The following is an 11,312-nucleotide window of genomic DNA, read 5'->3' on the forward strand; positions in this document are numbered from 1 at the left end:
GTGGCAGCCCTGCACCGTCCGTGTCCCCCCGCCGCGCGGCCCCACTCACATCGTCCATGAGCATCAGCACGATGTTGGGGGGCTGTGGAGCCCCTGAGGCCAAGAGTCCTAGGGCGCTCAGAACCAGCAGCAGCTGCCGGCCTCCGGTCGCTGCGGCAGATGCCGCCATGGCAACCAAGCACCCGCAGCGGAGCTAAGTAAGACCCGGTCCCGATTTCGCGGCGTTTCCTTTTGGACTGCAGGGCGGGCCCTTGTGGCTGAGTGACAGGAGAGGCGGGGCCTAGGTCGCCTGACTGACAAGAAGAGTGGGCTCGGCCAGACCGGGAAGGGCGTTGGGTTTGCGATGCTGCAGGACAGGATAGGCTGGCAGAGAAGCCGGGACCCCCACCCAAGCTGAAGCGTGGGAGCCGGGCCTGCCAGGCTGAGTGACACGGTAGGTGGGGCCTGACAGGAAGAGTGGGACGGAGCGACAGAAGCAGGGGCGCTGCCAGCGCCCGAACAGGAGAGGTGGGCCTCGTGCCTGACAGGAAAGGGGTCGGAATCAAGGTCTGACCCGAAAAGCAGGGAAGAGCCGCTGTAGAGAAGGGCGGGGCCTGAGCCACAGAGGGGTGGGGTTGGGCGGAGGGATGGGCGGGGCCTGACCGCCGTCCGGTCACATGATGCGGCGCACGGCCTGCCAATATGGCGGTGTGCATCGCGGTGATCGCCAAGGAGGTGCGTGTGAAGCGGCGGGCGGCGGGCGGCGGGCGGCGGGCGGCGGGCGGCGGGCGGCGGGCCTCCTTCCAGCCATGCCCTCGATCTTCTCAGCTCTAGGCTCCCAAGCCTCCGCCAAGCCCTGTGGTCAGGATCCCTCCTGCCCTCTCTCGCTGTCAGCCGCCCGCCTGCCGCCACCTTGCAGGCCGCGGCCTCCGGGTTTTGAGACCCACCGGGAAGCTTGGCTGCCGCTGCAGCCCGCCACCCTTCGCGCTACGCGTTCTTCTTTTCATGGCCTCAGCTGCCTTCCGCGTCCGGTCTTTCTGTCCCGCCTTCCCGACCGTCCCCTGGCTGCCCCGCCGGTGCTATTTAAATACAAACCAGGCGCGTCGCGAGTCAACCTAGAATTCAAATGCTTTTCTTTGCTTTAGGATAGTCCCCTTCAGGCCACTTGCATCCTACTCCAATCCCTGTGAAGGCCTGCAAACCTCTTGACAGTTTCCCTCAGCCCTTATCTTCCCAACTCTTATCTTGCTGGCCACCATATATATCCATTTCCTCTGGAAAGCTGTTTATGAATGCTAAGACAGCATCAGAGGTCCACAAGATCCTGTTGCACGGAGCCTGTATCCTACCAGGTCTTCCTTGAGACCTGTCATTAGAGATTGGGCTGCTGTGAAGCTGTCAGTATGAATGAGAGAGTTACGCCCCCATAAGCCCACCAAAATCAAAACTCAATTAAAAATGCAGCTGCTGCTTTGATAAACTCACGATGAAGTCCATTATCAATGCTGAGGTGTCCTGATTTGGAGACTCATAACTGCAGTGGACGAGATGATTTCTGGACGACATAGTTGAACAATGGATGTGGGAGGCCAGGAGTGAAGCTTTTGACTGTGGGCTTAGGATGGTCAGATGTGTAGAGCTGGAGATTTGAACTGAGTCTCGAAGGGCTGAGCAACAGACCTCTGCCCTTGTGTGGCACATTAAGAAATAGCCAGTGTGCCTGGTGTGGGGATGACACTTCAGAGTGTGGTGGTGGTTGAGGGGGGGATGATTCTAGGACGAGGAATGACTCACCGTAGTGTCAGGCTATGTTGTTAGACTGTGCTTGTTGGCATTCCTGGGCCATCTCATTTCTGCTCACCTTCCTGCCCCTGTGTAGTCCTCTTCTGCTGCCATCTCCTCGTCCCTCTCCTCCTCCTTTCTGGTTGAATTAGGGCCTAATGCTGCCACTCAAGCACTCTACCATTGAGCTACATCCCTAGTCCAATATTTTTTTTTCTTTTTAGTACTGGGAATTGAAGTTAGGGCCCTGTGCATATTAGGCAAGTGCTGTAGCACTGAGTTATTATCTGTAGTCCCCTCTCTGCATATGGCATACAGTCCTCCTTAGGTTAGGTTATGCCCCTGAAGGCAATGTCTGCCACAGTGAATTTTAGAGCACGTGAGTGGTTGACAGGCTGAGAGCCCACCTTAGGAGTGCTTTGACATTGTCTTCAGAGCTGGGACTCACGAGGTGGATCACCATCCCTTCTTGCAGAATTACCCTCTGTACATCCGAAGCACTCCCACAGAGAATGAGCTCAAGTTCCACTACATGGTGCACACGTCCCTGGATGTGGTGGATGAGAAGATCTCCGCCATGGGAAAAGCACTGGTGGACCAGAGGGAGCTGTACCTGGGCCTGCTCTACCCAACTGAGGACTACAAGGTGTATCCGTCAGTGCTCAGCACTGTTCTGCATTCGTAGAGTGGGATATGGGAGGAAACACAAAGGAAAAATTGTAAGGGGTTCCAGCTGGTCAGGCAGGCAGGTGACCTGAAGCTAACCAGGGCCTCCTAACATTTTTTCCTCCCTTTAATGGGAAGAGTCACTGGGAAAGCAAGGCTGAACTTTCAGGAGGGTGAAGGTGGACAGGGCAGGGATCTGGGCTTCTCCGTGCTCGTTAGAGGCCACCAACTTTGAATCAAGGGTGATTGTTCCATGATACTGTTGTTAGGCTCAGCCTCATGTGGCACTGTAAACTCTTGGCCATTCCTTTGGATAAATTCTTAAGACCACAGAATCCAAGAACATTCCCATGGGGACTAACTGTAGCCTATCCACAAGGACACTGGCGTCACTGTGTTAACACAGAGATGGCAAAAGTTTGGCTTTGCAGCTAACATCCCAGACCTCGAATCAGTTCAGAAGGAGGCTGAGCTGTTCCCAGTTCAGGTGCACACCTGCATGGTTGCTGCGTAGCCTCCCCAGCCTGGGCACTTCCTGTGATTCAAGGTTGTCAGGCTTCTCTCAAGGGAGAGTTCACACAGTTCTCCGGGCTTGCATGCTCTTGACTGCCATATGAAGTCATACAGCCCCTGTGCCAAAGCGTGTTCCTTAACAGCCGTGCAGGTATGGCTACGTGACCAATTCCAAGGTGAAATTTGTCATGGTGGTGGATTCCTCCAATACGGCCCTTCGAGACAACGAGATCCGCAGTGTAAGTGCAGGGGCTTGAGGAGGGTGTCTGCTGCTTCCCTTTCCTCGCTGAGAATGTAAAAGTCTGCAACAGCCCCTGTGCATGCACTCTTTTAAACTACTTGCTGTTCATTTTTCAGATGTTCCGGAAGCTGCATAACTCCTATACGGACGTGATGTGCAACCCCTTCTACAACCCCGGAGACCGCATCCAGTCAAGGTGGGACCCTGTGTGTTTGTGTCTCTTTGTGAGACTTGCTTTGTGAAAGCATGGTCACTGGGAAAGTGAGGGAGCCATGAGCACTGTCCTAAGGCCACTGTTTCAAAGCAGCCAGCCCTGTTTTTCTAAATAGTGCCGACACAGACGTTTAGTGTGCATAGGCAGATTGGGCCAAGGTTCACCCATGTGGTCGCCCAGGTGTGTCTGTGGGTAACTGAGGACCTCCAGAGGGCTCAGCAAGCTCACAGCTCATGCTGTGACCATAGCTTTTATGGAGGCAATGTCCTCCTGTTGTAGCCTGGTGTGCCTTTTGTGTTGGGCTTAGGTGTCTCCCCTCCAGCTGGATGGACCTCATGCAGGTGCTTCATCAGGAGGCATGGCCTTCATATGCAGGCACTACAAACCTGCTTCCAGATTCTTTTTCTGGGACTATTCCAGAGGAGCTCCTTGCAATTGACAGGTGGCCCAAGCTAGGCCCTTTGGTGGCACCTTCCTTTGGCTGAGATATCGAGAGTACTGCATCCGCCTAGATCCTAGGAGAGAGCACACTGGTGTCCCTAAGCTGTGCAGGGCATGAATACTGCCTGTTCCTGGGGCTCAGTGCTTACCCCTGCCTGCACCCTGTGTGCCTTACCCTGGGAGGGATGCTGAGGAAGTCGATGACACAGAAGGCCTGTGGGGGCTGTGCAGGGATTGTGGAGTCAGGAGGTGGGTGTCACTGCCCAGTATGGTGGGTATGCTCTCTGCTTCCCAGAACAGTCCTGAGGACCCGACGCGGCAGTGCCAGTCTTTACCAGCAGAGGGCAGGGTCATAGCCTGTCCTCCTCTAAATCTGGGTTCTTTTCCCAGGGCCTTTGATAACATGGTAACTTCGATGATGATCCAGGTCTGCTGAGCTGGACCTCTGCCCTAGTCACCTGGAAGAGAAGCCTGTATTCACCTCTGTTTGATGATTATTTATTCCCTTTCCTCTCCCTGAATGTAACCTGTGGGCAGGGCTGTGTGCTCTGTACCTTCCTACTAAAGGCCTCACATGACGAGATCTGCTTTGTCCTGTGTCAGCAGAGAGGGTCAGCTGAGGACCTGCTAGCTGGTCTCAGAGACTGTGGAGCCGTGTAGGAGCTGTGACCATAGCCAGGTGGAGTGAGGGAGAACACTGAGTACAGAAGGCTGTGGGCCTCCATTGTCTGAGTGGGTGGGTGGTCCAGAAGGGTGCAGGGGATGGGGAGCCCAGAGCCAGCTCCAGAGGATGGAGGCAGTGTAAGGCAAAGAGCCACATACGTTTCTTCTTGGGCAAGGGCTCTCGGTGTTCTGGACCCACCATTCATTTAGCCCAGCACTTGTGCTCAACCCCCGCCTCAGGAGGTGGTAAAACCTGAAAGCTTCATGGAACATAGCATTAATGCAGCTGCTGCTTCCCATGTGCCAAACGAGAACCTCTAGGAGCCTTGCCTGGCTGTCAGTGAGCATGGAGGTCAGCAGGGTCCCCAACGATGCTCCTAGGCCACACGTCCCCAAGGACAAACCAGGCTCTCCCCAGATAAAAATTCTGTGGCTATGTGGAGGTGGTGACTGGCGCTGGCTCCTCTGTGCCACTGGACAGTGTGGTGTCCTGGGAGATGGCAAGGCCTGGAGGCCCTGCCCCAGGTCTGAGTCCCCTTCAGATGTCTTCAGAGTCTCTGGCTTCCCCAAGTCATCAGCCCAGGACCTCCCGCTTCCCTGTAGAGTTTCTCATGCCTGGGCCCAGCAGGCTGTGACTCGTCCACATGAGCTGGGTGGAGTAGCAGAGGAGACAGCCCATCTCCATTGTATCAGGGCTTCGCTCCAGTGAGCACAGGGTAATTAAAAAATGCAGGAAGAAGCCAGACCTTCCAACCGGTCCACAGAAGTGGCAGATGAAGTCGGACTGAGAAGTTCCGCAAGCAGCTGACTGACAAGGACAGCCCAGATGTGCTTGCATTAAGGCTTTAGCAGGAGGTTGGGCTTGGCAAGAGAAGGCAGGCACACCAGTGAGGTGGGATCTTGAGTATTTAAGGAGGTCACCGTACCTGAGAATTAGCTACGCTGGGAACTGCACCTCGTTCCCCAGTACTTCCCCCTTCCCTCCTTACAGACAGAACCTCAGGTTTACTGGAGGAACTTGGCTAAATGCCATTTGTTTCCCTCCCCTTCACGCCAGGGCAGGTGGTTAAGGCATGTGGAGGGTGGTATTGGGAGAGACCTACAGGACACATCTTTCAAAGTAGCTTCAGCCGATGTTCAGTACTCAAGACTTTCTGCTTTTCTCCTGCCTGGAACTTCAGTGTAATAGTGGGAGCTTAGGCAGCCCTCTTCGGATCATGAAGGTAACAGGATATGCAGACAGGAGGACGGAGCAGAAAGGAGCCTGGTCTGGGCAGATGGGCTGGCCCTGGACTGTTCGTATGTGAGACAATAAACTGTAGCTCTCTCCTGTTTAAGCTGCTGCTGTTTGGGTTTTCTGACCGGTATAGTCAGATTGTGTGTAAGTGTGCTCTGTGTGTGCACTGTGTGTGTACACTAGGGAGTCTTCTCACTATCAAGCTCTAGCAAACCAAGCTTATAATGTCATCTGCTTGCCTTGATGTGGCCATCAGACTTGCAGGTGAGTTTGATCCTGAGGCTGGTCTTGGAGACCACGGTCACTGCCTGTCAATTATAAGGCAGGCTTTCCACCCTGGGGCCAAGATGGCAGCTCTGGTTAGCTTGTGACTTACTGCAGGTAGTCTGTGAGGCCATCGGCTGCTTACCTTCCTTTCTGGTACTGTCATGCAGACCTGGGGCCAGGGCAGCCTGGCCACCCCGCCCTACACTAGGAGAGAAAGCCGTGGACTGACACTGGTCACACACACAGAAGGGGGCTGCGGTGCTGGTGGGGTCCTCATTACCGTGCAGATGGCATGCTGAGGGGGGTTTGTACCTCAGTCTTCTGTCCTTGGTCCAAACAGATCTGAGTCCATCAGAAAGGAAGGTCTCCTGAGCCCCTCCCAAGAAGAGAACTTACTGTATATATAAGGAGAGGACTAGAAGCCCCTGAGCTGAGGTGACAGCAACAGGTCAAGACCAAAGCCATCATCCCCTTGGTGGGAGATGCCCAAGGTTCAGGGAAAGCAGGGCAAATACCCTGCCAGGAGACCAGGGCCAGGGCCTTGGCAGTTCTGAGGCTGGAATGTGATGAGTCACAGGCTTCACCCTTGGCGAAGCCCTGCCAGGCCACTTTGATACTGGGGAGTCCCCCCCAAGGCCACCCTAAGGCAGATTTGCTGCTCATCATTTGCCCACTGGGTGGCATTCACCCCTGGCTGGTCAGGACAGAACCAGTCACTTCCAGAGGTGAATAAGGCTGCTCAGACTCCTGGGGCTACCCTACAGGTGCCACAAACAGACTTGGCCATTTACACAGTGGCTGGAGGCAGGGCTGCTTCCTGCAGGTCCAGAAAGAGTCTACTTCAGGCCTTAGCCAGCTCCAGCTCTTTGCCTTGACCTCTTTGTCTCATGCCTCACCCACTGTTGGGTTTGTGGTCCACTGGCAGTCTGGGAATTTTTTTTTTTTCTTGAGACGGGAATTTTTTTTTTCTTGAGCTACTGTGTAGCTCTGGTTGTCTTGGAATTTACTGTGTAGACCAGGCTGTCCTTGAACTCACAGAGATCTGCCTGCCTCTGCCTTCCAAGTGCTGGGATTAAAGGCATGCATCAGTATGCCTGGCTTTGAAGTTAATTCTTACTATCTGTCTTCAGAGACCCTTTTTCAAATAAGGTCACAGGCTGCCTTCAGACTTTGGAGGGGAAGATGTGCTTGCATTTTCGGGGGGCACCGTCCACTCCACTAAGGACAAGGGACATGTGAAAGTGGCTTGGGGAGGTCAAGCATTGACGGAGTCTAGGAAAGGGCAGCAACCTGTCCCTAGAGCAGTCTCCTGGTGCCGGGGGTCGTTGACTTGGCAGCCCTGCTGGGGCTTAAGGAATGAAGGAAGTGAGCATAAGGCAAGGAATGGGGGTGGGTGACCACAGTGACCGCACTGGACAGACCTGGGCCTGACCAGCCCTCTTCCTGCTGAGCACAGTGACGGTGCAGGGTGGCCTGTCTTTGTCACACACACACACACACACACACACACACACACACACACACACACACGCACACACACACGCACACACACACACAGTTTAGAACAGGGGCTCCACCTCTGCTTCCTGAATTGACCAGTTCAGACACCTTCCAGGGCAGGATGGAGGTGAAATCCAGCTATGTCTAGAGAGCCAACTTGGGGCATAGAGGCACAGTTATGGGGTGGAGTTCTGCTCACTGTCTATTGAATCCTAAGGCAGAGGCAGAGCCCCATTTTCTGGACTCAAGGCCACATCCCATTACTACCCTCTCTGTGGCACTCCATGGAGAAAGGTACAGTGTAAGCTGTGTCTGAGGGAGGATCAAGCAATGAGACTTGTTACATGCTCTTAAAATATTCAAGTTTAATAATTTATGCTTTACTATTAACACACATGCCTGTTTTTCTTTAAAAGTACTTGAGTATGACGATCCCAGCTTCCCTGGGCTTTCCCTTCCTCTCCTGCCCTCTGCATCTCCCTGCCCTGTGCCTTCCCACTGTGACCTGGGGGTCTAGGCCACCTCCAGAGGCCCTTGTGGGCTGCCAGGCTTGAAGACCAGTTTGGAGTAAGTGGGAAGACCGCTGTTTACTCCTGACCCAGCTCCTGGCCCCACTTTGAAAACTGGGCCATCTTTTCAATATGGTGAGAACCATGGTGAGACGCGTCCACGGCCCCTGCAGAGAGGGAGGGAGACAAAGGCAGCTGAGTTGCCTTCAGTGGGATAGGCCTGGAGGACACCTGGGCAGGGAGCCTGCGAAGCTGCTCAGGGACTGTGGGAGGCACCTTCTCAGGCTCCCTGCTCTCGTGAGGAAGTGGTTCCAGGGGAGGAGGGAGGTCTGGGGCCAGAGTTTGCCACACGTGGCCCATGGGCTCACCTACAGCCTTACCTGTACTTCAGGCCAGAGGGGCCTGCTGTGGATCCCACCCTCTATGGCCTAGCACCTGCAGAGTCCTAGTGACCAGGAAGGAGTATCCCTACCAGGTAGGGAGGTTGCACAGAGGCTGTCCAGGCTAGTAGAAACCATGAGCTCTGACCAAGTGCCCTGGCCAGTTAAGGTTCATGTGAGGGGACAACAGTCCTCTCTTAGCATGATGTTGTGCAGACTGACTAGCCAGCATCAGGGTCAGGCTCCAGGAATCTTGCTGCTCAGATCTCCAGACTCAGACTCGCACTCGGGCCCACTTACCTGCTTTGTCCATGGGGTCTGAACCGAGATCTTCGATGGAGGCTACCGTGTAGGAAGGGCTGAGCCCTGCTGCCCAAGTGTGTCCGCAGCCCACCACGATCTGTGGAGCTGATTCCTGGGAAGTTTGTCCTTTTGGGAAGTACCTGGATGGAACCCATGCCATGGTCCAAGACACTGTTCTGTACCCTTCTTGCCAGGGTGGCCTGAAGCCAGAGTCTAGACTAAGACCAAGGCTTTGGGTTCCTGACCTAGACGTACCATTTAGGCTGAAACTATCCATCCACCTTCACTTGGATGCAGCTGTGATCACATGGCATGCCTGGTCATGGCCAGCATCCTCTGGCAGAGGAGTCTGGCTCATCTCCCCAAGCCACACCCACACCAAGCTCTACCCTGGGTCTCAGGGTTTCCATCATGCCCTAACTTGAGCAATGCCCACCCAGCTAAGACACCCAAAGGGTCAGGCTGGGTGGTTATGTGTTCTGGGGCAGGTACTCTAACCTCTCTGAGCCTGAAGAATGTGAGTTAATGTGCAAGCAAGGCTCGGTGGTGACTCACAGGTGCCTGGAGACACCTGGGGCAACATACCTTGATGATCCGCCCTCGGAAGGTGCTCTCATCCAGATCCACAGCAGCCTGGACAGAGCTCTGGGAAGCAAACTCGATATAGGCATAGCTAGGGAGGAGGGAGGTGGGGAACGAGGGGGCCAGCAGTGAGAGGCCAGGCCAGCCCCGCCCTCCCTGCCCTCCCGCTACAGCCCCACACTGACCCCTTCGGGTGTCCAGAGAACTTGTCGCACAGGATGGTGACCCGGTGAATCTCCCCACAGGGGCTGAAGTAGGCCTCCAGCTCAGCAGCCGAGCCTCCATAATCCACCTGCTCTCAGAAAGGGCACCTGCTGTAAGTGCTGGGCTCTCTCTGTCGACCTCCTTCCGAGGCAGTTGTGGCAGAAAGGGGTTAGAGGGACCCCCAGGGTTGGTTGGCCCCTGGCTGGAAATGGGCTGAGGCTTTACCCACTCCTGCCCAAGGCTGATTGCTGAGAGCCAGTCAAGGGCTTCCTGTGTGGGCAGCTGGTTGTGTCCCAGGTATTGGCTCATGCCAGGTGTGTGGAGCAATAAATCTCAAGGAACTTCAAATTTCAGAGCGTGTTGAGAAACCGGAATTCTTGACATTAGCTTCAGCTGAATGGTCAAGGACCGGCCACTACGTGCCTCCATGGGTTTTGCCCAAGAGCTACAACCCACCCTTTCCTCTGCTGCAAGTAGCAGCAGACCTGCCCCTTCAGTCTAGTCTTGGAGACACATGAGTTTACAACCCTACAGCCCCCTACCTCAGTCTCCTAGCCAGCCCTATCCAGGGCAGACGTCGATGTGTGTACCCAGCTGAATGCCCTAATTGGAGCCAGATGCCACGAGAGGGCTGTGACCTCCCCTATCTGCTACTCACGTTGCCCACATAGACAGATCTGTGGTCAGCCTCCACCTTTTCCTTGGGGGTCCCAGGGAAGAAGTAGCCTGTAGAGAAAAACCTCAGGACCATCAGGAGGACCTCATTGAGGAGCCCATTCCTCATGACCCCAGGGAAGGTCACCCAGGCTTCCAAGATCACATTGTGGGTTTGCAAGGCCTGATGCTGTGGGATGATCCAGAATACTTCCTCAATAGTCCTCATGTAGAGTCCATGCTGAGTACTTCTCCATTGAGAGCAGTGGGGTTTAGAGTCTTAGCTGAGTGGTCAAGGACTACTTGACCATTACCATCTGGGGACAGGGTCAACAAGGGTCCCGAGTTCCTACCTATGGTCTCAGGGCTCAGCAGCTGTCTGGCCTCAGCCCCCTCTTCCTCTGTGACCCTTCTTTGTACATAGGATGGCTCCTGTCGGGTGTCAGCATGCTCCATGGCCCACAGCTTCAGCTTGATGGCCTCCAACTCCTGCCGGTCATCCCACAGTAAGCTTGGGGTAGGTGGCCTGCAGGCCCCTCCAGAATGGAGGGCAGGTGTGGCCAGCCCGCCTTGGAAGAGTCATGGCTACTAAGGAATGACCTAGGTCATCCTGTTCTTCCCGTAGCCATAGTCCAGACTAGGGGCTGGGGCCCAGAAGCCCCTGACACCTCCACCCCAGGACACCTCCCCCTGGTCAGAAAGGCCCCCGTGGTCTGCAGCATTGGCTCTTCCACCTCCTAGTCAGCTGTGCTCCTCCCCCCCCATGTCCAAGCCCATGCCCTGCCTCCATCGGTCATGACGGGGTGCTACCTGGTTGTATACTGGAGACTCGGCCAGGTTTTCTTGCTTCAGCATGGACAGCAGGAAGCCTGCATCTCCATTTTCCTCGGCTTCCTCATCACTCTCTGCTTTCCTCTCAGCTCTTGGCCCCAAAGGGGTCTTTTCAGCCATGCCCCAGGCCCCCCAACCTTGGGCCTCAGGATCTGAGGAGACCTTCTGGAGCCAGGCTTCAGTAGGGGGCGGGAAGAGATCATTGCTCCGGAAGGGCCACATGGTATGAAAAAACAGCGGGCTGGGTGAACCTTGGCTCTTCCAGTCTGCTCACCTCCACAGCTGCATCTTCCTTGTGGCCCTCCCTTTTAAGTCCTCATCCTGACCAGCTGCTTCCACTAAAGCA

General features: G+C 55.2%; 3 protein-coding genes across 6 annotated transcripts in view; 1 reads left to right on the forward strand and 2 right to left on the reverse strand.

Annotated features, from left to right (window-relative positions):
• Positions 1 to 309, reverse strand: part of Galns (galactosamine (N-acetyl)-6-sulfatase) — a 34,280-nt gene extending 33,971 nt beyond the window's left edge. For 2 of the 3 annotated variants that reach the window (XR_006072282.2, XR_001579667.3), the window contains exon 1: positions 50 to 309. Coding sequence is in view for 1 of the 3 variants with exons in the window: in XM_006987392.4 (XP_006987454.1) it covers positions 50 to 169 (120 nt within the window). In the remaining 2 variants the exon portion in view is untranslated. The remainder of the gene's footprint in view (positions 1 to 49) is intronic. The other variant, XM_006987392.4, reaches the window with a different exon arrangement.
• On the forward strand, positions 294 to 4,419 carry Trappc2l (trafficking protein particle complex subunit 2L). 2 transcript variants are annotated; one of them, XM_016005921.3, is made up of 5 exons: positions 294 to 433; positions 2,237 to 2,409; positions 3,092 to 3,179; positions 3,298 to 3,377; positions 4,227 to 4,419. In XM_016005921.3, the coding sequence occupies exons 2-5, from the start codon at positions 2,294 to 2,296 to the stop codon at positions 4,270 to 4,272; spliced, it is 330 nt and encodes a 109-aa protein (XP_015861407.1). In that variant the 5' UTR covers positions 294 to 433; positions 2,237 to 2,293; the 3' UTR covers positions 4,273 to 4,419. The 2 variants fall into 2 exon arrangements, with proteins under 2 accessions (XP_015861407.1, XP_006987456.1); XM_006987394.4 differs by lacking the exon at positions 294 to 433 and adding an exon at positions 450 to 714.
• Positions 4,420 to 7,991: 3,572 nt separating this feature from the next.
• Positions 7,992 to 11,312, reverse strand: Pabpn1l (PABPN1 like, cytoplasmic). The gene is made up of 7 exons (XM_076572242.1): positions 10,946 to 11,312; positions 10,489 to 10,624; positions 10,140 to 10,207; positions 9,463 to 9,569; positions 9,281 to 9,368; positions 8,693 to 8,835; positions 7,992 to 8,179 (listed from the first exon to the last, which is right to left on the reverse strand). Exons 1-7 carry the CDS (start codon positions 11,186 to 11,188, stop codon positions 8,140 to 8,142), a joined length of 825 nt encoding a protein of 274 aa, XP_076428357.1. The 5' UTR covers positions 11,189 to 11,312; the 3' UTR covers positions 7,992 to 8,139.

The sequence above is a fragment of the Peromyscus maniculatus genome, chromosome 5 (genome assembly GCF_049852395.1).
Source record: "Peromyscus maniculatus bairdii isolate BWxNUB_F1_BW_parent chromosome 5, HU_Pman_BW_mat_3.1, whole genome shotgun sequence".
Taxonomy (NCBI): Eukaryota; Metazoa; Chordata; class Mammalia; order Rodentia; family Cricetidae; genus Peromyscus; species Peromyscus maniculatus.

Excerpts from the sequence above, each read along its gene's own strand:
- Trappc2l (XM_006987394.4), top strand. The coding sequence starts at position 682 with ATGGCGGTGTGCATCGCGGTGATCGCCAAGGAG. Across the intron at positions 2,410-3,091 it reads CCAACTGAGGACTACAAGGT|GTATGGCTACGTGACCAATT; the intron begins GTATCCGTCAGT and ends ACAGCCGTGCAG. Across the intron at positions 3,180-3,297 it reads GAGACAACGAGATCCGCAGT|ATGTTCCGGAAGCTGCATAA; the intron begins GTAAGTGCAGGG and ends TTCATTTTTCAG.
- Pabpn1l (XM_076572242.1), bottom strand. The coding sequence starts at position 11,188 with ATGTGGCCCTTCCGGAGCAATGATCTCTTCCCGCCCCCTACTGAAGCC. Across the intron at positions 10,625-10,945 it reads AGTCTCCAGTATACAACCAG|GAGTTGGAGGCCATCAAGCT; the intron begins GTAGCACCCCGT and ends GATGACCGGCAG. Across the intron at positions 9,570-10,139 it reads GATCTGTCTATGTGGGCAAC|GTGGATTATGGAGGCTCGGC; the intron begins GTGAGTAGCAGA and ends TTCTGAGAGCAG.